The sequence below is a fragment of the Candoia aspera genome, chromosome 12, assembly GCF_035149785.1.
Source record: "Candoia aspera isolate rCanAsp1 chromosome 12, rCanAsp1.hap2, whole genome shotgun sequence".
NCBI lineage: Eukaryota > Metazoa > Chordata > Lepidosauria > Squamata > Boidae > Candoia > Candoia aspera.
In genome coordinates, this window is record NC_086164.1 from 21,215,165 (window position 1) to 21,242,103 (window position 26,939).

Consider the following 26,939-nt stretch of genomic DNA (forward strand, 5'->3'; position numbering starts at 1 on the left):
TGAAATAAATAACAGTGAAATAAATAAAGATGCTTTTAATTTTGTGGAGGTTTAAAATTAGCGCCTTGAATGCTGGAAACGGAGATCCTAAAATGCAGCCACAGACTGCATTTGTCCCCCTTTCTAAAAAGGGTTGATTTCTATGCAGTTTAAAATCACTTCCTCGAATGCAGGACAAAAGAACTTTTTAAACCACAGCAGCTCCAGAGTGATTAACCTAACCCTAACCCCCAGCCCAGATCCTAAGTGAAGTGAAAACCACAGACAGCTAAGAAAACTAAAAAAGCTAAGAAGGAAGCAAAAAGGCCGGAACGCATCTTCTCCAGCAGCCTACACCCCCAGATAGGCAGGGATTAATACCAGACAATCAGTCAAGCAGAAAACAGAACCCTAATCAAGGAACCGCCAAGGAGGAAACCACACCCCACCAACACTGCAGGGCAAGCAACTGTATCCAACAGGGAGCGGGCCCCACCCTCCCTCGCATTGATGATGTTACCTAGTCGGGTAATGAAACGTCTGCAAGCAAACCGCCAAGCTCAGGGAGCACCAGGGACTCCGCAGCCATCTCTACAGGAAACAGCAATGCGTGAGATCCTAAGGGGTATGAGTACGTGTTACAGGAAAAAGGCTGAACTTTTGCTGAACCAAATGAAACAGCATCAGGACATTTCAACCTGGGATGATCATGGTACCTTTTTATACAAAGGTGTACCCATTCCCGGTACTAATATTTTAGACTTGGTGAAAGGGGCCTCACAACACCGAGCACTTACTGAGAAGCGGAAACCTAAAGGATGGGATAAATTTATGAATGCTGTGGCTGAAGTAAATGTCCCAACATCTGTGCTGGGATCTAAATCCGTTAAAGACCAACTAGAAAAGCTGAAAGAGTCTGTGGCTCTTAAGGATGCAACTTACTAGCCCTGACTCTGTTATGGCTGCCCCTTTGGGGACTCAGAAGCCTTTGTTTGCCGATCTAGTCCGTGGGCGCTAAATCCTAGAAGCAGGCTCAGGTATGACGATTGGCTCAGCTTGTAAGATGAATAAGAAACACTGTGAAACAAATGAAAAAAGTGTGTCTTTATTTTATAGTAAGGCCTGCATACACTGATAATGGGTACATGCCCCCTCCCTGGCTTCATACTTTTTATAAACTGCTTTACCATTTGGTCATTTTTAATACTGTCCTCAGAGTACAGCTTTAAAATATTTTCATAATCCACACCTTTAGATTGATTCAGTAGAAAAAACACACAGCGCTGTCCGCAGGTCACCGTGCAGGGGTGCTTTAGTTGAAGTTGGTGAAATGTGTACTTCTCAGCTTGCAGCTCTAAAAACTTAACTATGGATCCAGGAAAGTCAGAGCTAGCTGTCTGTCTTCCATAAGAATAAAAAAATCACCATAACCAGCAGATGGGCCAGCCAGTGTTCACCAGACAGAGTTTGAGGATTTACAATTAACTGAAAGGTCTTTTGGAGATTTATCTCTTCATCACAGAGGTAGACCCCTAGAAAGCCAGTATTTCCAGAGAACAAATGGAGGAGCTATAGGGTGTCCATTCTCACATATAATCAAAAAGCACATTCCTTGTGTGACTTATTTCAATAAGGTTTTCAAAGACTGCATAGAGAATTATGTTGACGGTATTGGGGAGGGGCTGTGCAAATCTAATTTCTGCTCTGAGGTTACCATTTCTGATCAAAGAATAGCATTCAGACCACCCTGATCAGGCTCAAGTCAAAGCAGTACAAAGTACAGCCATGGCTAAGCTCTTCCTGACGACTAACAGTGATCTGTCTTTCATATCTTTGCCTGACACTGGCACCATCTGCATGTACTCTCTCACAGAAAGGTGGTGCTCATAATCAGGCTGAAGAGGCTTTGTAGGGATCTGTTCACCATCACAATACAGGGCAAAAAAGAAATTAGCACTGCAGTGTTGAAAATGGAAAGGGTTTCTTTCATAATCTCCACTAAAGGCTGCATTGTCCACAAACCCAATCACTAATTGTTTAGGTAGCTGGCCCAGAAATAGGTTTTCCTGATTACACACAAGGCTGCCTGCTGGAATGCTGTAAACCTTCAATCCCACTCGATCAATGGGATATTTGGCATTGGAGGTCAGCAAAGCTTCTGTGTTACCCAGGCGTACTCCTGGGGCTTCTTTTACACGTTTTACAAAGAGAGAAGCCGACAGGGGTTGCACTTTGTAATTCTCATTGCCATCTTTCATCAGGCAAAATTCATTTCTGCTTCTTGGGAGTCTGATTTCACATCAACCCCATTACTTAGTAGCTTGACTTGAAAAAACAGATCACTATGCAAAGGCCCATGCAGGTCCCATTTAGGACTACCAACTGTGTGCCTTGCTCTTGCTCTGAAGCCTAAGTTGCCTGCAGGTGTCAGCAGGGTACTCTCTCTGAGTGCTGAGTCATCTTTGTAAAACCCGCTAGCTGTAAATTGGGCTCCCAGTGCAACACCACCAAAGTTCAGAATCAGTTCAATGATGGCCCGATGAGAACAGCAATGGTGGTTCTGTGTGATAAGGTGATCTCCCAAGGTAACATCCAGCTGGGTCCAGGCGATGGTAAACACAACCTTGAGAGAGGGGGTGTTCCCAGCAGCCTTTAAGGAAGTGCTGGTGCGCCCCCTCCTCAAGAAACCATCGCTGGACCCTACTATACTGGACAATTTTCGCCCAGTCTCCCACCTCCCCGTTTTGGGGAAGATGGTTGAGAAAGTGGTGGCTTTGCAGCTCCAGAGGATTCTGGATGAAACGGATTATCTAGACCCCTTTCAGTCAGGTTTCAGGCCCGGTTATGGGACGGAAACGGCATTGGTCGCACTTATGGATGACCTCTGGTGGGACCGAGATGGAGGCAGTGCATCCATCCTTGCTCTTCTTGACCTCTCAGCGGCGTGTGATACCATCGACCATGGTATCCTTCTGGACAGACTTAGGGAGTTGGGGGTGGGCGGCGTGGTTCTGCGCTGGTTCACCACCTTCCTCCAGGGTCGGTCCCAGTCGGTGTTGATAGGGAGCGAGAAATCCTTTGTGGGGTGCCGCAGGGTTCGGTACTTTCTCCGCTCCTTTTTAACATCTACATGAAACCACTGGGCGAGATCATCCGTCTCCACGGGATGAGGTATCATCAATATGCAGATGATACCCAATTATACATCTCCATCCCAGGGGAAGTAAGTGATGCTGTGGCCACCCTGAGTGCCTGGGGGCTGTGGGGGCCTGGATGGGGGACAACAGGTTGCGGCTGAACCCAGGGAAGACAGAGTGGCTGTGGATTAATGGCTCCTCGATTTCTGAGAAATTGTCATCTTTAGTTCTGGATGGGGTTACACTGCCCCAGACAGACCCGGTACATAATTGGGGGTCCTCCTGGACTCACGGCTCCTGCTCGAAGAGCAGGTGGCAGCTGTGGCTAGAAGGACCTCTGTGCAACTTCGTGTTGTGCGCCAGTTACACCCCTTCCTGGAGCGAGAGGCCCTTCAAACAGTCACTCATGTCCTGGTTATCTCCCATATAGACTACTGCAATGCATGGGGCCACCCTTGAAGAGTATCTGGAAATAGCTGGTGCAAAATGCAGCCGCCCAGGCGATCTTGGGTTTCCTAAGATCAGCACACGTCATCCCTTTGCTTTGCGAGCTGCATTGGTTGCCAGTATGCTTCCGGGTCCAATTCAAGGTGTTGGTTATTACCTTTAAAGCCCTACATGGCATGGGTCCAGGTTACCTGAGGGACCGTCTCCTCCCCATCACATCAACCCATCCCACCCGGTCATGCAGAGGGGGCATGCTATGGACCCCGTCTGCAAGAGAATTCCATCTGGCAGGGTCCAGGAGGCGGGCCTTCTCTGCAATAGCCCCTGCCCTTTGGAATAGCCTTCCCCCGGAAGTGAGATTGGCTCCCTCCCTCCTGGATTTTAGGAAACAGCTGAAGACCTGGTTCTGTAATTATGCCTGCAGCGGGAGAGAGAGTAGCCATTCCTGGGGATGGTTAGTTTCTTAGAAGGACCCAGCTCTGCCTGCAAATCATAAAGAACTTCCAGCCATCGAGGCTTTTATTATATTTATTGTATTATGTATTACAGTGTTTTACAGTTTTATATTTTTATTTATGCTTTATTGTAAACCGCCCAGAGTCCCTTTTGGGAGATGGGCAGTGATAAATTTGATTGATAGACAAATAAACAAACAAACAAACAAAACAAATAAATGGGTGCAGAATCCATGTCCCGGGTGACACAGACTCTAGTTGCGGGCCTGCATAAAATGAGTCATGGAGGGAGAAAGAAGGATGGTTGCATTCTTTCTGAAATGAAGCTCTGATTTCTGCAGTAATTATCCTCTGTTCTTGGAAGGCTGTAGCCTTAAGCTAGTGAGAGGAGTGATGACTCAGGTGTCTTTAAAAATTAAAGACACAAATTAAATTAAAAATTAAAAAATTAATTAAAAAAAATTAACTGTAAAATTTTTAAATAATCCTTAACATTTTCTGTACATTATGAGGCTTATGAAAAAGAAGACAGATTCTTTTAAACCCTAAAAAATTAGGCAAAAAGTGATATGTATCCAGATCTATATGCTTGCGATGACAGTCTAGGAGCTTGCTTAACAGATTACTACTTTCCAATGTGTAAGATTCCTTGCAAGCCAGGTATTTAAAGGGATAGACAGCAAACCCTGGTTCTTTTGAAGCACTCTAGGTATATCCTCAGATTGCTTTTTAGTAGAAGACCTTGCACCGTTAGGTGTTGTGACATGGCAACTACTAGGACTAAGTGTTGTTAGAGCTCGAATAAGCTTATCAAGTTTAGATTGGATGTCATTTAGGGAAACAAAAATGGCCACGACTGTGGAACCTGTAAGTAGACAAAGCTCTCTTAGAGCCTTTGGGATAGTCTCTGAAAAGTGATTATTGTGTGACTTTTCCTTTCTATTCTTCTGCATGCGCACTGTTGGTCAGAAGGAATCTTTTGGAGCTCTTTAGAGTAAAAAGACCCCTTTACAGGCTCATCTGCATCATCTTTTAATCTATACACCACTCTCTCTCCTTGTCGCATTCTCTGATGATGAATATTTCACCTGTATAGGTTTGCCGATAGCCCTTTTCAAACGTCCCCTTCAGTTTGGATACTCCGACATGGTCGCCCACCTTAGGGATTTTTTCTTTCTTTTCCTTTTTAAAACTTTTCCATAGAGTTACCCACACCTCGCCTTTGTTAAGACAAATTTATCGTATTAGGGGCAGCCTGGATGCTATGATGGTAAGTGCTATTGTATCCCTGAAGAATAGCAGGCAAAATGTCCACATACCAATGGCATTTCTAGCTGTTAAATATCTCCAGAGTTTATTCTTCAGGGTATGGTTAAACCTCTCTATAATGGCTGCTTTAGTCTCACTATAGGTGACAGAATGATGAATGCCATAACATGCTAAAAGTTCTTTCAGAGGAATATTTAAGAATTCTTTACCAGCATCTGTTGGTATTTTTTGTGGTGCACATCTTGTTTGGAAGGTATTCCTGACGGCAGCAACTACCCCACTTCCAGACTTATCCGATGAAGGGAAGGCCCAGTTGATAACTGTTAAGGTGAACTTCTTTCCATGGTTTTCCTTAGAAAATTTTGAGACATCTATGAAATCAGCCTGTGATTGCTGATCTCAGCCAGACACTTTTTTTATTTTTAGGAAAATTAATTCTTGCAGGTTTATGAAGGGTATAAGCATCTTGTCCTGAAAGCCATGTCTTGACTTGCTTCATGGACAGGTCCTTATGTCTTCTTTCCTCCAGAAAAAGGGAATTCACACCTCCATAACTCCCTACACAAGCAGGTGTATAATAAATGCCCCTTAGAAACTTTTCATACTTCATTATACTGAAAGACCTCTGACAAATGATCACACATTGCCTTTAACACGTGATTTTATTGGTAATACAGAGTTCAGAGGGGCATGCCTATGCCATCGGAAACCTCCTCCTCCCCTTCATAACTTGTTATTTTATGGTATGTCACCCTTTCTGGACAGTCTGTATCCCGCAAATCATGCCCACAGTCACAAGCAAGCCGGTCTTCACTTGAATTGCAGCCCTTTAACTCACAGTGCAAATAGCATGGCTTCTCTGATAGAACGGAATCACAGCCATACTCCAGACCAGAAAAATCTTCAGAAGATTGGTGACAGCAGCAATTACCACAAGAACACAAAAGCAGGGTGCTCTGAACTGATCACTGTCTAGGCGGCGTTAATTCAGAGACTGTAAAATATAAAACATATCCTGTTAGTGTGCTGCTTGCTCCACCAGCATTTACTGAACAATAAATAAAACCAGTTACTTACCTGCTCCATGTCCATGGATAGGGCTAAAGACGGTCCATTCACCACTTCACAGGCTGCCTGGTACGTATTACAGAATATGTCCTCTGTTCTCCTCTGTTCCTCATCACTAAAATTTTGACTAAAATTACAACACAGCTTACAACATCCATACAAAACCAGTCTGGAGATACCATCTTCTTTATCAAAACCCTGACAACAGCTTTTGTTGCATTCTGTCAGTAGCTGCCTTGAGCTGCCCCATGTGTTTGTTGGTGGGGGTCTCTAACAATGCAAAAAGGCTTGCAGAACCTTTATTAAACAGTTCATTGGAATCTGAAGCTACCATATTATTTTCAAAACCACGCAGGGATTTGAACTGGTGAACTTCACTGTGGCAACTGCTCAGGTATGACTGGACATACCTCCCCTGCCCCAACACCCACACCCCCTTTTTACTAGCTGACATGTGATTGACTTATGTGCATGCTCAGAAACATGCTTCTGACATGGCTGGACATGCCTGGACACCCCCGCCCCAGTCCTACACCATTTTACTAGCTGACATAACAACGCATACCCAGAATTATGGCACTGACATGTCCAGTGTTGCTTTAGTTTTTACAAAAGGCAAAGCTGTCTGTGGCAAAGCACTTAGGATATGGGCTGGGGGTTAGGGTTAGGTTAATCACTCTGGAGCTGCTGTGGTTTAAAAAGTTCTTTTTTCCTGCATTCAAGGGAGTGATTTTAAACTGCATAGAAATCAACCCTTTTTAGAAAGGGCGACAAATGCAGTCTGTGGCTGCATTTTAGGATCTTCGTTTCCAACATTCAAGGCACTGAATTTAAAACTCCACAAAATTAAAAGCATAAAAACTCCACCAAGTTAAAAACTCTAAAAATCCCTCTACCACAATAGCACATTTTGATGTGGAAGTCCTTCCAAAATGAGTGTGTCCCAAAACTGTTGTGAAGGATCAAGCTGAAACCATGATGGTGCATGCTGTTCATTTAACCCTTTAACTTATGTGCTAAAGAAAGTAGACTCACATGGCCTGTGTTCTAGCTCCACTTGAGCTTGGCATATTGTGTGAACGCAGCCTATGTAATGAGTTTGTGATTCAGCATGTCATAGAAACGCAGAAAATTGAGTGAACTGAGTAAACTATTAGTTAACCATGGGTAAGTGTGCCCTTATCTCAGTGCTGAGGTCAAGCCACACAGATGCAAGGCTGCAGAACAAAGCATGGTTGCTATTATGTCTTTATTAGTCATGAGGCTACTGAAGCCCACTCTCACTTGTAATTTTTGTAGTAAGGCATTGTCTGCATATTTTAAGCTAGCATTGCAGCCATAAGGGCTAAAAACTCTAAAGAACATTTATTTGTGCATTCCATACATTCCAAAGTCATGGTACTCTGGCACGTTATTATGGCCCTGCTGGATATGTCTCCTTATCCCTATTACAAGGGATTTAGTTTGAGAGCATTCTTGGCTTGAGGATATGAAGCTAGAGGCTAGAGCAGGGTGTCTCCACCAGGGTTCCGTGGCACCCTTGGGTTCTGCAAGAGGTCCCTAGGGGTTCCCTGGGAGATCCCAATTTATTTAAAAATTATTTCAAATTTGGGCAACTTCACATTAAAGAGGTAGGTTTCATTCTTTATTTTTAGCTTAAGAACACTGTTAATGCATATATACAGACCTACCCATGAAACGCATACAATAATCGTGTAACTTCTGGCCTATATTTGAGCCTGAATGTGCAAGGGTTCCCCGGGGCCTGAAAAATATTTCCAGGGTTCCTCCAAGTCAAAAAGTTGAGAAAGGCTGGGCTAGAGGCTGTGCAGGCTTGTTGGGGTGGACTGGTTGGTTTTTCCTCAGAGAGCAGGATGAGGATTGTTGATGATGGACCATCAAGTCATTGTTGACTCTTATAACCACATAGACAGATATTCTCCATGATGATCTGTCCCTAACCTGGTATTTCAGGTATGGGGATTGTTGGGTTGTTTATCACCAGTCTGCTTCAAGGTGATATAAACTTAATGCATGTCTGGTCTTCTATCACCTTCTAGGAGAACATGCAAAACAGTCTGTTGGAAGAACTTAACAGTGACCCTCCTCCCAAGGACAAAGATTGTCTGATTTCCTCTCCAGTTTGATACAAGCTTTCCAGTGAAATTGAGGAGATCAAGCTGCACAACACTTTCACTTAGAGGTAAAGAAATGGAGGAAAATGGATGGAAGGAACGGGGATGCTTCCTTCCCAGAACTGGGGCTGGAACCAGTCTTGACTTAACAGAACAGGCTTTGAGGATGCTGCTGTCTGGGTCCACTCCAAAAACCACCTGGAGCTTTGGGAAAGGCAAGTGAGTAATGAGGAGGTCTCCGGAATGAATTCAAACATGCCAAGGGGGAATGTGATTCCACAATCTGCTTCAGAGTATGGTACAGCCAGATAGATTTGTTCTTGGCTGTATTAAATCTTTTTGGCTTACAGTGAAGAGCCCCACCAGACAATCCAGCCCAGGAGGACAAAATGTTGGATCTTCTGCTCTTGTGGGTTTGCAAGCGTATGTTTACAGACAGCTGCAGTAGCGCACTACAACCTGCACAAACAATAAGTGCTTGTGAATGAATTACAGGAGGGGCACGGTGACCTGGAAATGGCATAAACCAAACTCAGCAGGTGTAACACCAACCCTTGTGGATCTGAAGACCTGTTGCCAATGTTTTAGCTGCTGCCAGTCTTTCCTTTCCCACCAGCTCAAACCATCTCACCTGCAATGTTTCAAATGGTGTTTATGCTGGCCTTGCAGGAGCACACATTTCAGCAATTTGGGTGCATTTATCAGTTAATTCCAGGCAATTATAGGAATGCTTGGCTTCTCGCTCAAATATCTGATGAAACAGGAGACATCCTGCCCCACAGACTGTCTGTCTCTAAAGCATTTGTAGGATAATGGAAGAGCAACACTCTAAAAGGAACACCGGGGAGGGCAGCCAGGGCAGAGGGGGAGAAGAAGGACTGGGAAAAGGAAAGGCAACCTGCATGTTCTCAAGATGCTTGTAGTCTGAAGCCCACTTTTAACAGAATTTGTGGAAGTGCTGGGTTCAAAAGCACAACAGGATGGGGAAAATATGGAGCTGTGCTATGGACCCCTCCTGAGTAGAACATTCTGAAAAGGATTTTGGCAGCTTGGTGATTATGAAAGACACCAAAAGAAGGAAAGCAGCATGTCAAGTCAATGCAACTAGAAAGCAGGGACAGCAGCGAACCTACCTGTCATTTGGATTTGGCTTTTTATCTGATAAGGATCAGTGTACTTTCTGTGTTACATGTCTTTGAGAGTCCACATCCACGCAAGGGAAGAATGCATTTAGACAGGATTATCACTTGCAAGATTCTGTTAATCTAGCCTTACAATAAAGTAGAATTAGCTCATCTGATCATGTTTCCTGTCTGGTTTACCTGGAAGGGCTGACATCAATCTTGCAAGTCTGAAAGTACAAATCTCCTGCCTTCCCTGTTTACTGCCTGAGTAGTTAGGGCAGGCCCTTCCTAAGCTTCTTTCTCTGCCATTACTCTGTTGCGGGCTCCTTCCTCTTTTATCTGATCATTCCCTAGGCGGCATCCCTCCCCCCACACCCCATCTGCCAAGGTCACCCTCATGTTCCATCACAGTATCAATGAAGGATCCACAGCCGAGAGAGAAGGAACTGTTCCCTATAACTATACCCACAGGCTTACTTCCCATTTCGAATGTTAGCTTAGGGAGTCCAAACCAATCTAAACATGTCTTGGAGACCCTTCCAAACACCCACCCTTTCTCCTCACCCAGCTGACCACCTTTACCTACAGAAATTGCCATCGCCTTCTGTGTCATGCTCAAAGAGAAAAGGAGAATTACTAGACAGGGGAGGGGCTTATCTGTGGCCAGATGCCCTTATTTAATATTTTAATAAGTGACAAAAATTATGAAACCACAATTTTAGATACAGTAAATGAAAGCCATACTTCCCATTCCTCAGGAGTCCAACTTCAAAGGGGACAGCAGATCTTTCTGCTCCTGGCCAAATGCATCATGATTAATGAGTTAAATAATTAACCTCTTTTAAAAGTGCCTTTACAAGCCCTTTCAGAAAGGGAGAAGGGAGCTTGGTTTGGCTTCATTACAGAGGAACTTTCTGCCTTCTCATGAAGGAAGTTTTAGGGACAGTTTTGAGAAGTGGCAAATGGCAGATGAGGAGAAACGTGGTGGGAAAGACTGCACTGATTCTAGCTGGATCCGCTCAGCTCAGCAGCTTTGGTTGTTGGGAGCTCAGGAATACACAGAGACATAGGAAAGAGGAAGGGCAGGGGGAAGCAAATTCACTTCCACAAGGGGATCTAGTCAATGAAGGCCAGCCACTGATGCAGGAAAATGATCCTTTCAGCCTATTGTCCCAGCATGGACAAAAAGCTTTCAGGCAGCTTTGGAAATGCCCACAGAAGGCACCAAAGACAGCCGGTCCAGAGACATTTGGGCACCTAGTGAGGCCTTGCCTGCTCTCCTCCCTGCCAGCAGGCCCCCTTGGGATAGATCATAGTTAGGAGCTTTGGCCAGCAGTTCAGGGGGGCAGCAGGCAGGTCAGGGCTTGTGAATGTCCTTCTCCTGGCCAAGGCAAAGGGCTCCAAGGTAGCTTTTGGCTGGCTGCCTCCAGTAACCTGCCAAATCGCCCCTTGGTCGACCCTCCCTGGGAGATACCTCAGCTGTAGCCTTCTTTTATAGCATGAACTGTGCAACAGAAAGCTTGGAAGGGTTCTGAAGCAGAGAAAAAAGAACGGATCTTGTTGCTTCAGTTTTAGAGGCAAGGGAACTGTTCTTGCATTGCCAAGCATCTGGGTAAGGGTGCTTAATGTGAATCTTTGTTGAAGCAAAGCACTCCCTTCAAAGCTCTCCACAGCTCTAGAAGCAAATGCTGTAAGCATTTCACTTATCTTGAAATGGATTGTTTCTGGGATAAAGCATTATTTTTTTGTGAAGGGGGTAGATCAACCAAAGTTGCTCATTTTTTTTTCAGAACTCTTGCCCTATGGTGCAAGTTTAAATGTCTGCTTCACCACCACCACCACCACAAACAAACAAATTTTAAAAAACACATCCCTTCTTTGATGTAATACCACTATCATACTTTTAGAGCCTAGGTAGAAAATGAGGAGCTAATTTTATTTGAGAGATGCAGAGGTAAATGTATCTCTTAAAGGAAAGAGAAGGGGCTGAAGCTAATGTGTTAAAATGATTATGTCACAATCTACTATTCTATGCAAAAAGAGGCTCTTAGTTGACCCATATCAGAAGACAAAAGTAAAGAAGCAATTAAAAGTTTAAAATGAATAGAACTCCAGGACCCAATGGTATTTCTGCAAGATATTACAAGACTCATCAAGAAATCCTGACTGAACCCTTAATTCAAGTAATGAATGAGATTTGAGTATGTGAAGAACTTCCCTCATCATGGAAAGAAGCTTTTATTTCCTTGATTTACAAAGAAGGAAAGGATTCCCACAACTTACCATGTGTAACCCTACTCAAGGGCCATGACGATCAACTAGAAAGGGGATTCCCTTCCTTGACATGGTGAATAGGCTGCATTTACTGAAGTGAAGATTGCTCACATTTTGCTCTGGGTAAATTTGTGTCACAGCCAACGGCTACACAGTTAACAAACCTAAACACACACACACACTCTCTCTCTCTCCCGCATTCCTCCTGCCTGCCTCAGTATCACTGCTCTGGGATGAGCCACCCATGACTTTACAGCCAGAGAGGAGAGGAAGATTGTCCCTTCTCACCTTACTAATTCCTTAAACAATTAATTTTGTTTAAATAATATCTTTATGGATCTCATCCAAAAGTAAGTAGGAGATTTGTATTAGAGGGCAAAACTATACCAACTGAGACTTTTTACTGGGCTTCTGAGATGTTATTTTGATTTTAATTAAAGACTATATTGCATAGTTGGGGCTCTTTTTTATAGCCAAGTTAATATGCACTTCTCCAGTCCTTGAGTGGGCAGTAAAACATCTCAACTAATTTGCACTAGTCCAATGGATGAACTTTAAACTGTCTCAGTAACGAGGTTTGCAAGTGGTCCTGTCCTTTCAGCTTTACTGCAAGACAATTTAAGGACAGCAGTTGGTAGATTCCCCTCCACCCAATGTCACCAGGCAGTAGGAAAAACCGTCATCAACAATCAAGTAGCCTGACTGACAGGTTGCCAGTGGGTGTGTGCTGCACACTATGAACATGTCACTTGGGCTATTTTGGAAGATTAGTAGACTTCTGTTTTTGAAACAGGTTTACCAGTCTTCCAGAAAACTGCTATACATGTGTTCAAAAACAGTCCAGCCCATTGGGTAGGGGAGAGAAGGGTTTTTTTTCTTTAATCGTATGGCATAGCGGTTTGGTGTTCATGCTGCTTTTTCTTGCTGGGAAATCCTTGTGAGGTCCAGCAGCCAGATGTGTAGACTATTTAGCCATGACAAGTCACATTGCCCAGGGTGCCCCACAAGGAGTCTAGTCTCCATTGCACCGTGTTGGGCTGAGATAAAGTGACTGGCCCAAGGTCACCCAGCCGGCTTGCATGCCTAAGGCAGGACTAGAACTCTCATACCACACCTGATTGGCTCTTGGGCTGAGAGAGAGGAACTGGCCCAAGGTCACCCAGCCAGCTTTCATGCCTGAGGTGGGACTAAAACTCTCAGCCTCCTAGTTTCTAGCCCAGTACCTTAACCACTAGACTAAACTGGCTCATTATATTAGCATCTCTATTTTCAATACCATTTCTTATTGTCCCTAACATACTGTTGGCCTTTTTTACAGCAGATGTGCACTTTATTGCACTGTTTACCATTACTCCAAGATCTCTTTCTTTGTTCATCACTGTTGGCTCTGATCCCATTAATTTGTATGAGTGGTTAGGATTTGGGTACCAATGTGCATCACTTTACACTTGCTCACAATGAATGGCATCTGCCATTTTGATGCCCACTCCCCTAATATGCAGAGATTCCTTTGGAGGTCTTCAAAATCCCTTATTGTTTTTACCACTCTGAACAGTTTAGTGTCATTAGCATACTTGGCTATTCCTCTAGTCATGCCTGATTCCAGGTCATTTATAGATATGTTAAAAAGTTCCTAGGACAGAACCCCAGGGGATCCCACTAGTTATATCCCTCCATTTTGAGAAATGTCCATTTACTCCCACTCTTTGTTTTCTATTCTTTGGCAAGTTGTTTATTTGCAAGAGGACCTGCCTTTATTCCATGGCTGTTCAGCTTACTGAGAAGTCTTTGATGAGGAACTTTATCAAAGGCTTTTTGAAAATCTACGAAGATGCTGTCTACTGGCTTGCTCTTATCCATATGTTTATTAACACCCTCAAAAAACTCTAACAGATTAGTTAGATGGACCTTCGCTTAGTGAAGGGAAGGTCTTCCTGTTGAACCTTGGTATCTGTGGGACCACATTCTCCCAACAGTCTCTGCCCATCTGTTGAGATCTGGAAGAGAAGGCTCCCTCTAGATCCCATACCTTTGGGGAAATCTTCTGCAGGGATGCTGGGGTTGAGCCCTCTCAGTCATTGTCCCCCTGCACTGGAAGAATGTTGCTCCTAATATCAGGTTGGCACCAACCCTGTTAGCTTTTTGCAATTCCATTAAGACCTGGCTATTTCAACAAGACTTTGGGCTGAAGGAATCATTTTAATCTCTCCTGAGTGGTGTCATGTTCACTGTTTCAATGTGCACTGTACATCGTAACGTTTCACATGCCATGGCGCTGACACGCGTTTCTGTTTGGGAGGGAGCTGCTGTGAAACCTTGTGCCAAGCTCTGTATCTATGTTCCTTTCAATGGAATGTGTTTGGGTTATGTGCTTTGTTCAAGGACTTTTCCCGTGGACCATCAGAAGCCGTTAGGAGCACCTGGGATTGTGAGCTTGGGAAGATTCTACGGGGGGAGGGATCTCATTTGTTTTTAGTTTGCATTTGGCGCGCTTTTTCCATTCTCAGCTTTCTTTGTGATCCTGCACACTATCCTTTAATAAATCAGATATCTTTGTGATCCTGCTTGTGAGTCTGATGGTGTTTTAGAATAGGCAATCTTTACAAGTGGATGGTGTTATGGTTGTTCCTTGGAGAATGGAATGCTACTGATTACATTATTGTTAACACTGTTATTTCTATTATATTGTTATATTTATACTGTTTTGTTTTAAGAGGTCAGTAAACTGCTGCAAGTCAGGCATGACTGGAGTGGCACATAGTAAAATAAATAGATAAAATAAATACTTGGGCTACAAAGTGAAATTGGCAGAACTCTTGTCAATTTTACTCCAGCACCCAATATCCTAAGTTATTAATTGCTGCAGAAACCTAAACCGCCCAGAGTCCCCCACTGGGGGAGATGGGCGGTGATATAAATTTAATTAATAAAACAAACAAATAAATAAATGCACTAATTTGGGACAGAATTAGCAATATGTCTCAGATTATATCAACCAACAGCCTCCTACAATAGACCATATGCATTTCCAGACAGAGCCTAGAGTTACTTAGGAGCAGAGTAAATGCTGAAGGAACAGAGGGGAACTGGGAACAGAATGTGGGGCAGGGAGGTCAACTGCCTTGAAACCCCACAAGAGGAAGGTTCAGAAGTACAAGGTGGTATTAATTAAATTAAAAGAAGTAAATAAAGTCGCATCACTCCATGTTTTTACCTTAACCTCCAGGTGTCACTGAGTCAAGTTGGAAATCTAGAATTGCCTACAGATGAGTTTGGGAGGCCCAGTGTTTCTTCAGCTGGGCAGTGAAGTGGAGGCAAACTGCAGTGTATAGTGTAGACCTGAGTTATGTCTCTGAGTCTGGAAAAGCTCTGCTGTCGCAATACTGTGGGTAGCACTATCTTGATGGCTCAATCCTCTGATCTGACCCCATCCAAGGCAGCTTCATATGTTCTGGTCACCACACATCAAGAAGGATATCACAGAGCTTGGAGAAGGTGCAAAAAGGGGCAACCAAGGTAAGTCAGGGGCTTGAAAATGGGATATAGCAGTTGAGGCTGCTTATCATAGAAAACAAACTTACAAGGAGATACGACTGGAGTAGACAGATAGACAGGTAGGCATGCTTAGGTCTTTGCATGAAATTCTTTCTTGCAGTGGTGACATATTTTGCCCAGTCTTTCTTCACCATTTCTTACCTGTTCTGAAAATTGACTGTTAAAGGCAGTGCCTTTTCCCGTGATTTCTCAATACCATGTTTCTTCCAGCTATCTTTTGGCCCTTGGCTGGGGAATACGGACACCTGCCTTTGTAATAGGCTCAGGTCCATCTATTTATGAATTTGAGTTTAATCTGATGGGATGGCTTAGATCCCATCAGGTCTAAGGTATAGAAGATCCATTTAACTGTCTCACCGAATAAGGGTTGTGAATTTCTCAAAAGCTCATCAATGAATGGCACTAATCTAATATATACTTCGCTTAAAGTTTTATCTTTTCTGCTAAAAGGAAAGAGACTGAATCCTGTAATTCCATAGAGGAGTTTCAGTTTCATTGGTTCTGTGACATCCAAAGAGCAGAACACAGTCCTGGTGATCCCCGAGTCCCTAAACATGGCAGGACTTACCTCCAAGAGTCATCCCTGCTTCGTAGCATTTTCTCAGGCGACAGGAGGGACAGTTTTTCCTTCGGAATTTATCAATGGTGCAGTCATTTCGGCTGGCACAGAGGTACTTTTGTTTACCTTAAAAAAGTTACAATGAAATTTAATTGTCAATAACAGAGGTACAAGCTGGAACAGTTGGGGATGGAGTGGCTGCTGTAATTAAACACACACACACACACACAAATAAATAAATAAATATACAAATCATATCAGATTTTGAGGGGGGTTTTTTAATCAAAGAAAGCAAAAATGATTGGAGCGCTGAATTATGTGCCTACCCACAATTTTGAACATGTACCTGAATACTTCAGAGTGTACACCTTCATAATGAGTTGCACAAATCTATGGACAACTCATTATCTATGGGCAAAAACGTGTCTTTGCCCTGGAAGGCAGCTCCAGCAGAAGCATGTCAGAAGCAGAGCCCAATTCCAATTGCTGAGCAAATGCTGGAAATAGATTTTTGAGGCTGCCATGCCTCAGCTGCTGGTGGAGCAGCCTGGCTTATCGCCGAGCCTCCTGCCTTCCCAGGCCAGGGACTGGAAAGAGGGAAATCAAGGAAGAAGCTCAGCAGGCACCGCTCGTTTCCATCCAGAGCAGACTGCCAACCCAACGCACTGCTGTGTTGAAGGGCTTGATATACAGTACTCTCACGCTGAAATCCAGGATACAAGAAATCAAAATTTAGGGTCACCCTTATTTGGGGGAAGACTTTAACTGTGATATTAACTGCCACCATCCTATCATTGTCTGCTTATCATTGCCAATTGTGGTGAGACTATCTCAGTGTCTGGCTGGGTTGGTGACAGAGAATATTCATAAACATTTGGGTGGCACTGGAAGCACCGTGTTCAGCATGAGCACATGTATCACCAGCTTTGGTAAGGCTACATTAGCATACCCGGTCACAGAGGCAGTAAAAAAAAATTGAGATCTTGAATTTCGGACACTTCCCCCAACACCAGATTGCTTCAGATCTCTTTCTCCTTTAACTCTCAGCTTACAATGCCAGCACAAAAGAGAGCACTTGGGCTGGGCTGGGCATTACAATTCCCTGTATCAACTCTGTGATCCTCTCCTGTAATCCTACTGACATCACGATGTGAGAGACAAATCACAAGGATGCATTCAGTCTGTTTATTAGCGACACTGATTGTCCTCACCCTTGACTGCTTCAGAAAAGCACAACTCTGAAACTGCCTTGCTAATGTACCCGTAATTATATCCATACTCATAACCTGCCTCTCAGAAAATTCAGGGTGGCCTTGGGATATAAAAGGAACGTATGTATGGAAGTGGAGGATTTTTTAAAAATTGATTATTTTAGGTTATGGAGGGCTAGAAGAGAAAGTAAGCACAGAGAAACTTGGACAAAAATAGAATCTTTAAGTGGGAACCAGGCAATAAGAGCATTCCTATATGGGTAGAAGTTCAAACAGGATATGAGGAAGACAAAGGAACCAATTTAGGGAACAAGAAAGAAAACTACTCAGCAATGAGCAACCCATCTTGGGTACTCGGGTGCAGCCATTGATTCAATCTCTGCAGCAAAGGACAGCCCACACCCTTTCAGGGCAGTCCGGTTTACTACTGATGGTTTGCACTGTTAAGATTAATGTTTAGCCAAAATCTGCTTTTCTGTGATTCCTGCTCAGAGATGATATTCCTGCTACACATTCTGTGCAACAGCCCTTGAAATATCATATGCATAGTCCTCTTAATCTTCTCTTCTCCAGGTTAAACATACTTTACCTTTTCAACTGTTTCTCATGAGACTTCATTTTCTGATTCACTTCTGCCCTAGCTACCCCCTTGTGAGGCACAATACTTGAGAACTCTTCCCACGTTGATCCACTGCCTTCAATGAATATTTTTGGGGTTATTTGCCAAATGGCAATGGATCATCCAGACCACTCAAACTCATTCCATCGTGCCCTGTGGAACATCCTTGCCCCCTGAGGTGAGGTTGGCCCCAACTCTTCTGGCCTTCAGGAAGAGCATCAAGACCTGTCTCTGCCAACTAGCTTGGGGACCCAAGAGTGATGGGCAGCCCTGGGGGTAGTTGGTGGCTTAAAGAGGCTCTCTCTGCCTTTTAGTTTCCCTCTTTTATCTTCTATTTTTGTGCTTTTTCTATTTTTATAATGGTTTTATAACTTATACTTGTAAGCCGCCTAGAGCCACTTTTATAGTGAGATGGGTGGTGTATAAATTTAATAATAAATAAATAAATAAGTAAATAAGTAAAAATAAAGTAAGTGTATCATGGCAGACCTTTTATACTTAACTGAATTAAAGATATACCAGGTGGTGGCGTTCTAGTGATCTATTAAATTGTGTTGGTATTTTTTTTTTTGCCAGGAAATTTAGCTGCAGAGGAACAGTTACCATGGTAACAAATCACTTGGCAGGGTGAGAAGGTCAGACTTAACTGTCCTCAGTTTGGGGTGTGGAAAAGGATGACCAAATAAGGAAAAGCTTGCTTGCCTGGAGGAACTTGCCTGGACTTGCTACAAGAAGTTTCAGTTTCTGTTTTGCAGCCTCTCTTCCAGCCCAGCAGCTTGTTTTGCTCTGCACGTGTGCGTGTGCATGAGCTTGTAAATATGTATATGTAAGAAGCTTTTGTGCCTATCCAGGGCTCTGGATATGGAAACTGTTTATGTTTTATGCTTTCTTTAAATACACTTATTTTTATAGAAATGCTGGTGTGTTTTTTCTGATCTCTCAGGCAAAATGCTTTCCAGCTCTCTGCAACAAATTGCAGCTCTACAAATCACTTGGACATCTCAACCAGAACAAAATGTTACTGCTACAATTCTGACTGGGTCAAAATGGTGGAAAAAGGCAACACATTTGCAGTATACTCTGTCCCAGTTCCAAATTGATTCCAGTATTGGACTCAAGATGGCAATTATCACTTTAAAGCCCTCAAAGCTTTTGGACTAGACAGTTTGGAGGACCAACTCCAAAGATCAGCAGCTGAAGTCTTCTTGATTTGCTGTTTTGTTCAGAGCTCTTTTGGACTGTTTTTAATCATCGTTAACTGGTCCGGCTGCATATTACCATCTGAAGGGTGGGACATAATTTTTATATAAAAAGGAAATAGAAGAAATGCAATTTGATTGTTGGTCTTGAGTCTTTTGTGTTCTTATTGCAACTTTTACATTTTTGGTAAAACACTGATTTTGGTTGCCATTTTGCTTTTTATATTTTGTAACAATTTCCACATAGCTGTGTTAGTCTGTATCAGACAAATTACAGAATCTTATGGCAGCTCAAGGTCTATGGTGCAAACTTGATGAAAAACAGTTGACAATCACTCTCTTGAAAATCTCTCTAGAGTTATTTTTTTAATATTTATGTTGCTTGTTATGTTTCTACACTTCTTATCACTTGTTTATCTTGGTTGGTAAACAAAGCAAAATCCAAATTACAGAATCCAAAAACAAATTAAACAATAAGAACAATCCAAAATAATTAAAACTGATTACAGTGTCAGTTAAAAGTCAGTTAAAATGTCTGTTCAGGACCTTCCAAAAGGCCACCAAAGACTCTGGTCCTCCCAGATCAGTTGGGACAAACAGCTTCCAAAGCTCACAAACAACTAAAAAGATCTGACCAAACCATCAGCAACATTTATCTGTCTATGCTGGTGGTAGAGAATAATGCTGTCACCCCAAAATTAAGTGCAAAACCTTCAACTTTGTTCCTGTGCTAAGGTTAGGACAAAGTATTTTTTTGAGAAATTAAATAGTTTGTTATTCAGTTACCTCACTGAAGGAGATCTGTGTAATTATCAAGCTACTTTTGGAGAATAGCCAATGGCCTTTGTCTGCAAGGGTTTATACTGAAATTAATGTGTTGCTTTTTAAGATGCCAAAAAGATGCTTCATTATCTTTGTAAGCCTCTTCAAGTGACTTTTTATTTGGAGGAAACAAATGGGCCATAGGGAAAGGAAAGGAGAAAAGCTCTGCATCTCATTTGTTGCTGGACACGTGGTCTACAAAAGTCCTCTGCTGGCTGCTTCTTTGTTTCCCTTTCCTTGGATGGGAGTCTTAGCTGCTTTGAGGTTGCAGCAGTTACACAAGTCAAGCAAGGGAACTTGTACTGCTTGGTACCCCCACCCTAACCCAGGTCTTCTCTTCTCCTTGGAGACTAACATGATTCCTTGGGGAGAAAAGTGGAAGAGGTGAGACTGGCGAAAGATTCTCTGCCAAGGAAGGTGTCTGGGGAAAGAGGAAGGAGGGAAGGTCCAGCCCAAGACAATGGGAACGATCAGGAGAGACTGAGGAGGCAAGAAATTTGGTTGCTTTGACAAAAAAAAAGAGCAAGAGTGCACATATTCTTATCTCCATGTGTAACTTACGAAGATGAGATAAGAAGATTTAATAATTGGAAAGGAGAAGAATAAAAAAACTGCAACTGGCCACAAGTTCAAAAGACTGAAGTCACGCAGAAGTGTGGCATTAAAGGAGAGTGAGAGAGAGAGAGAGAGGAGGAGGAGGAGGAAGAGGAGGAGGAGGAGGAGGATTTCTGTTTCATCAGGAGTTGCTCTGAAGAAACATGGAGTCACTCAGGAGGAAATAGCAGGAAAAGCACTGCAATCTTAGGAGACAGAAGGAGGTTGAACAAAGAGAGCAAAAATCGTCAGGGGGGAAAGAATGAGGAAGACAGCTGGTGGGAAGGATCCAAAAGGGGGAACAGCTAAGGTGGAATCTGGGGACTTGGAAAGAGTGGGAAAAAAGTTGCCAGCATGACTCATTAATTCTGAGCCTGAAACTCCTGGAGAAAGGAAGGAGCTCCACCTCAAAGGCCGAGGCCTGGGGTGGTGATGGAGAGGGGCCAGGAGAAATAATACAGAAAGTTAGCTCTGCAAAGCAGGTTGGAGAAGCTTTAATTGAATGAACCGATAAAAGAATGAAGCCTGGAAAGAAATCAGATGATATTATTATTGAAGAATTTCATGGCTTGACAAAGGAGAGCACAGTCAAGGATTACACTGCAGGTGAACAACTGGTATCCTTTCCTTTGAACATGGTTTGGGGGCTAAAGTTCAACTTCCTGACTTTTTTCTTGGAAGGTAGCAGCACCTGCCTGACCTCATAAGGGATCCAAAGTTAAGCACATTAGGATTGGTCACTAGGTGGATGAGGAACCATTTCCAGCTGTAGCCTGCACTGGGAAAGTGGGCAAAGGTGAACCACTTCCACACTATTGCCAAGAAACTGCCTTGTTGTGTCCTTGCAGTCACCACAAGGCAAGCTTGAATTCAGCTGTACCATCCCAACATCACCACCCATTTTTTATACTGAATTATTTTAGGTTGCCCTTTACTTAACATTGATTTTAACTCTTTTTATTGTGATGAATGATATTCTATGCATTATTTTTAAGTCCCTTAAAAGTTTACATTATGAACAAAAAGAAACATAATCTTTAAATACAATGTTTTTAAAAAAGGAAAGAAAAGAGGGGATTTTAATTAGCAAGGATGTGCAAAATTTGTCCAACTGGGAACAGACCACCCTAGACTGTTCTGCTGGCTACTGGACCATGCCATGGAAGTCCTCTCAACTACAGTAAAACCAACCTTGTCCTGAAACAGGCCTATTTCACCAGAATATTAAGTTTTCCCAAATTGTCCTTTCCTAGGTTGACATATTCTCTATATCCTGAGTAACTAGCCAGGAAAAAGGACTGAGATAAAGGCAGACTGCAGGAAGGAAATAAATGAGAGGAAAAAGAAAAAAATTAAAGACCTGCAGCAAGGAAGCAAAATTGGAAGAAGTCTAGCAAGAAAGTGGGTCAGGAGAGCAAATAATGGAGTGAAAGAAAAAGAGGCCAAAACAGAAATGAGGGGAGCCAGCTAATAATAGTGCAAGCTACAAGAAGCAGACTAGAAGTTTTCATCTGCAATAGTCATTTTGAGAGACAGGACTGGAGAGGTCTGACTTAACTGACTACCTTTCTCAGCCAAAATTGTACCACAACCTTTTCAGTAAGCTAGCAATTACAGCATTATTTTTAAATAGCCCATAAATATTAGCACACTGACTTTGGTGGCATGGGAAAAAAAACATTCTCACCCAAACTCCCAGATACCAGATTGCCCCAGAGTAAATTCTTCTTGGCAAGTGGCCACTTTCAAGCTGGCGGAATCAACTTTACCACATCCAGATGTACTGTAACCACCAAAAATTAATCTACAATCTCTTTGCTGAAACCTCTCTGGTTACTCCCATTCATGGCGTTCTCATATACAGTTGCATCCAACACACCAGTAAAAGGTATTTGTAAAAAGCTTTAGCAAATGGACATGGAGTTGAGCTCAATGCCTGGAGACAATATGCACACAACCGGGCAGCTTTCTTGGCAACAATATGGAGGTCATTTGTTCTGTTTTGTTTTGTGATTTCCCAGACTGGCCTGCAGCCCTGAGCTTCCTCATGGTCTCTCATCCAATTACTATGAGGATCAAGATGACCTGACTTCTTAGGCCAGACATCCTCTGAGGTGAGAAACCCAACAAAGCAGAATATTATTATTCTATTGAATTTTTGCTATGGCACTCTGTTATATCCAAATGCCCTTTGCATTTTTAGCTCTTTTCCCCAACATTGTTTGATAATTGACAAGTTTTCCCAAATTAACTTCATAACAAATTCAGTGTTTTTGAAGCTTTCTCCAAGAATTTCTGGGAAAAGCTCCAGTTTTTTCAACATCCCACCCCCCTGCCGCTGTCCCGACTCCATGAATCTTCCTTGCCAGCTAACCCTGGCCAAAGAACTCTTCTCCTTTTGTGTACAGAAGGAATCAGCATCAGGAAGAGACTGTTGAAGAAAGCAGCAACAACACAAGACTCTTGAAAATTTTGAGTTGATTGCCCAAACATGCATTTTTGTTTTTTTCTGTTTTTTTATGGTCACTACCTTTGCTCTTTAAAGTCCTCAGATGTTCTTCCTAAGCAGGAACTCCTCCCAACACAAGGGGATTAGAATCTTCTGGTCCCTCCTGAATCAATGAATTGAGCTGATAGGCATAGACTGGATACCAAAATGCCTGGGTACATTCAGGCCTTAAAGTTAATGCTTAAAACAATTCTTTCACAAAATAAATTTAACCATTTAATTGGTTGAACTCCTTCATCATCTCTGATAAGCCACAAATAAGAAGGAGTTTGACAGCACCTTTTTTGACTAACCAATTTTAGTAAAAGGCATACACTTTCATGAGCTTTGTATGACTTGCTTTGGATTTGCTACCGTGGACTAATATGGATTTCCTCTTACAATGGCTAATAAGCAAGACAAGAGATGGGATGGTTGGTGGCCCCCAAACCACATGGCTGTCTCCCTTAATAGTCTGCTATTACTGCCACAGCCTGCTTTGGCAGACAGATGGCTTGAGTCAAAGGGCATGGCTTCCACTAAACCCAGAGCTTCAGGTAGGCAAGCTACAATGGGGGCACCTCTGCTTCCAAAGTTCACATCCCAGCTTTTCAGGAGAGGTCACTGCAAACAATTACAACCAGCTGTCTCCTAGGCAGCCATTGAGTCCACAGTAAGAAAGGTCCCCCCTCCAGGACCATCCAGGCATTACACAACTGTGCTATTTGCTTGACACTATGGACCCTCCTTAGCAAAATCACATCAACAACCTGTAATCAAGGCCTTGAATAAAAATAATTAGGAGTCTTTTCTCTCATAATAACGCTCTCCCTCTCTCAGGATGCCTGGCATGATGTTGGGGCACAGGGCTGAAAAACAACCGCATTTTTAAAAAAAATAAACACAGAACAACCCCCAACCTTGTAATTTACATTATTAGAACGTGTTGTAATACCCAAGACCCTTTGCTGCCAAGGGGAAAACAAAGACATAATGGGGCTTAAGTGTCCTCTTGTGTTATTTCACCAAGTTCTTTTAACACAACTAGCTCTCAATGGCACCTCTCTCCCCCTTCATCCCCATGATTTCCCTCACTCCCATTATCAGCTGTCAAGCTGCTTTTCTGGATGAGATTGTAGAGGAGGAAGGGGAGAAGTCCCCGCCAGGTGAAAACTCTGAACTTCCTCACTGGAGTAAGAATGTTTGAACAGACTTAAGAAGCACATTCTAAATAATTTGGTATTATGTTACAGGTGCCCAAATGGTGCTCTGCAGAGGTGTTGGACTAGTAATCCCATCATCCTCCACCTATGGAAAATTAAAGCTATATTCCACCACATTGAAGGGTATCATCTTGGAAAAGACTCCTGCAGGCTCTTGAGAAACAAGCTGCCCAAGGTTAAGAAGACATTTGCCTCCTTAGGTGAATAAGTTATACTTGATCTGTAGGCAGACAGCGAAAAGTGGGAACTCCAGTGGACAAGCCACTGATTCCACATATTTGGACAGCCCTTTCACTATCTGGCTCTCTTGCCATGCATCTGTTTCTTTCTCAGTCTGCAGGTCAAGATCACAAAGCTCCTCAAAGAGTTTTCCACTGCTTCCTATCAGACATCCAAGGTCCAACCCTACGATTCCATGAAAAGTTGCTTCCTATCTAAGCTACACCACAGATGAAAGCCCATCTTGGAAAGCACTGTTGTGTTTAATTCCTCAAAAATCAACTGAAGTGATCTCCTGCCTGGGCCCTAACCCTAACCCCCATCATCTAATGATGATAAGATAGGAGTTGGACAAGTTTGATAAATGTTTCAGGTTTAGTTGGCAGCCCATTCTCTTACAGCTTGAAGGTACTTTCTACAGTCACTAATGTGCCCCTCAGTTCTCTGGGTCAACTGGACATAAGCAATCAGTGCAAGTTGACCAAGAATTTGAGTGCACAACACTTTCATCTAAAACAATATTCTATGTGAACTTGCACAGACCAAACTGAAAACTATTCTGATAGTCATCTGGTGCAGAATGGAGCAGCGTGGGCAGTTATGGACACCTCTAGGGCTGCACATGTAACACCTCTGCTGCGTGAGCTGCACTGGGTGCTGGTGTGCTTCCAGGTCCAATTCAAGGTGTTGCTTATAACCTTTAAAGCCCTTCATGGCATGGGCCCAGGTCACCTGAGGAACTTTCTCGTCCAAATTATACCAACCAATCCCACCCAGTCCAACAGGAAGGGCATGTTGCAGACCCCGTCGGCTAAAGAATTCCAACTGGTGGGGTTGAGGAGAAGAGCCTTTTCTGCCATTGCCCCTGCCCTGTGGAACATCCTTACCCCTAAGGTGAGGTTGGTCCCTGCTCTTCTGGCCTTCAGGAAAAACGTTAAGACCTGGCTCTGCCAAATAGTTTAGGGGTCCAGGAGTGATGGGCAGCCCTGGGGGTGCTTGGTGGTTTAAGATGCTCTCTCCACCGTTTAGTTTCCCTTTTTTATCTTCTATTTTTTGTACTTTTTCTATTTTTATAATGGTTTTGTAATTTTTATTTGTAAGCCACCCAGAATCACTTTTATAGTGAGATGGGCAGTGTATAAATTTAATATAAATAAATAAAATAAAATGTCTTTTATTGGTTGCTCTACCTTGCAATCATCTCTGTGCAGCAGTCTGGCAGTGTTCCACCAACCACCATCTCCATCTCCAGCTATGCCATTGCCATGTCTCCAATCTCATCCAGCTGCCTCCTGATCACAGATCTCCATGGTACTGACCATACAGCTGTGTTTCAACTCTTTGTCCATGATCAAAGCTGCCAGCAAAACTGCAGTCCCTACCTCTGCTCCTGCCTATGATTATATCAAAATCATTCCCACTTTGATTGATTTCTGCCTTGAACCTCCATATTCCTTCCACTTCCTCCCTTTCCTATATGTTTCTTTTGTCTGTCTCAATTTCAGCCTTCTCAGTCCCTCAGCATTTTTCACATCTATCCACTCAATTCCTTCATTTGCTTTACCTTTGCAGGCACAGTGCTGAAGACTGGCCATACCGATTGGTATTATACTACTCAATGCAATGTTTCTTTCCTTTCATGGAATATTTTGGGTTGGAACTCTAAAAAATGGACATAGTTTTTATTGATTATATTTCTAAATTTGATATTCCCCTGTTTCAGGAGACACAGGTTACAATTAATATTGATACTGATGAGTTTATTTCATTTAAGAGCTGACACCTGATATAACTACTTGTCACAGATATAGACCTCTAAGGATATGACATGCAAGCTGCTGGTTTGTCTAGCCTCACCGACAAACAGGTTGGAGAGTTCTGTCCTTAATAGAGAGGGAATTTACTCACTGGTCAGAGCAGAGAGCAAGTGTCTCAGACTTTTCACTGTCTCACATCATCTACTTAATGTGATTGTTTAATACAGTAATTCATTATCCTTTAGACAGTGACCACATGCTGCTGGTATTGGCATTGAAATATACCCTCTGATGGGGATCTAATAGTGAGGACAACTACCAGCCCATGCTGTTGGTGGCTAACTGAATGATCAGAACCAGATAGGCCCCTGGGGTGCCCAAGTAGGGATCAAAGTTTTGGACTGAGAGTTGGCAGCTGGACAGACTTGATTATAGGTTGATACAAGCCATGGAGCGGATCCTTGTCAACTCAAGCCCAGAGAGGAATCATTTTTGAATCTATAACTCAGAAAGATGATTTGACAAAGAGGGTATTGCGGCAAAACATTGTTTACATCTATAGGACTTGCATGGCTAAGAATGCTCATGAAAAACTACAGTAATCCTAAAAGATAAAAAGGCCTCCAGATCCTGCAGTACTCTAGTGAAAAAGATGTTTCTTTATGAGGGCTTCCTACATTTTAGGTATAATATTTTGCTAGAAGATTGGAGGACTCATGTTAAAATATTGTATGCTGTTTGTGTTATTACCCACTTTTGATTCCCTCATTATTACTTCTTTAGGTAAAGGTAAAGGTTTCCCTTG

At 42.9% G+C, this 26,939-nt stretch overlaps 1 protein-coding gene across 1 annotated transcript in view; it reads right to left on the reverse strand.

The window, feature by feature from the left end:
• The window catches only part of AR (androgen receptor), a 150,704-nt gene that overhangs the window by 39,302 nt on the left and 84,463 nt on the right, over positions 1–26,939 (reverse strand). The window contains exon 3 of the mRNA XM_063313731.1: positions 16,012–16,128. Within this exon, the coding sequence (XP_063169801.1) occupies positions 16,012–16,128 (117 nt within the window). The remainder of the gene's footprint in view (positions 1–16,011; positions 16,129–26,939) is intronic.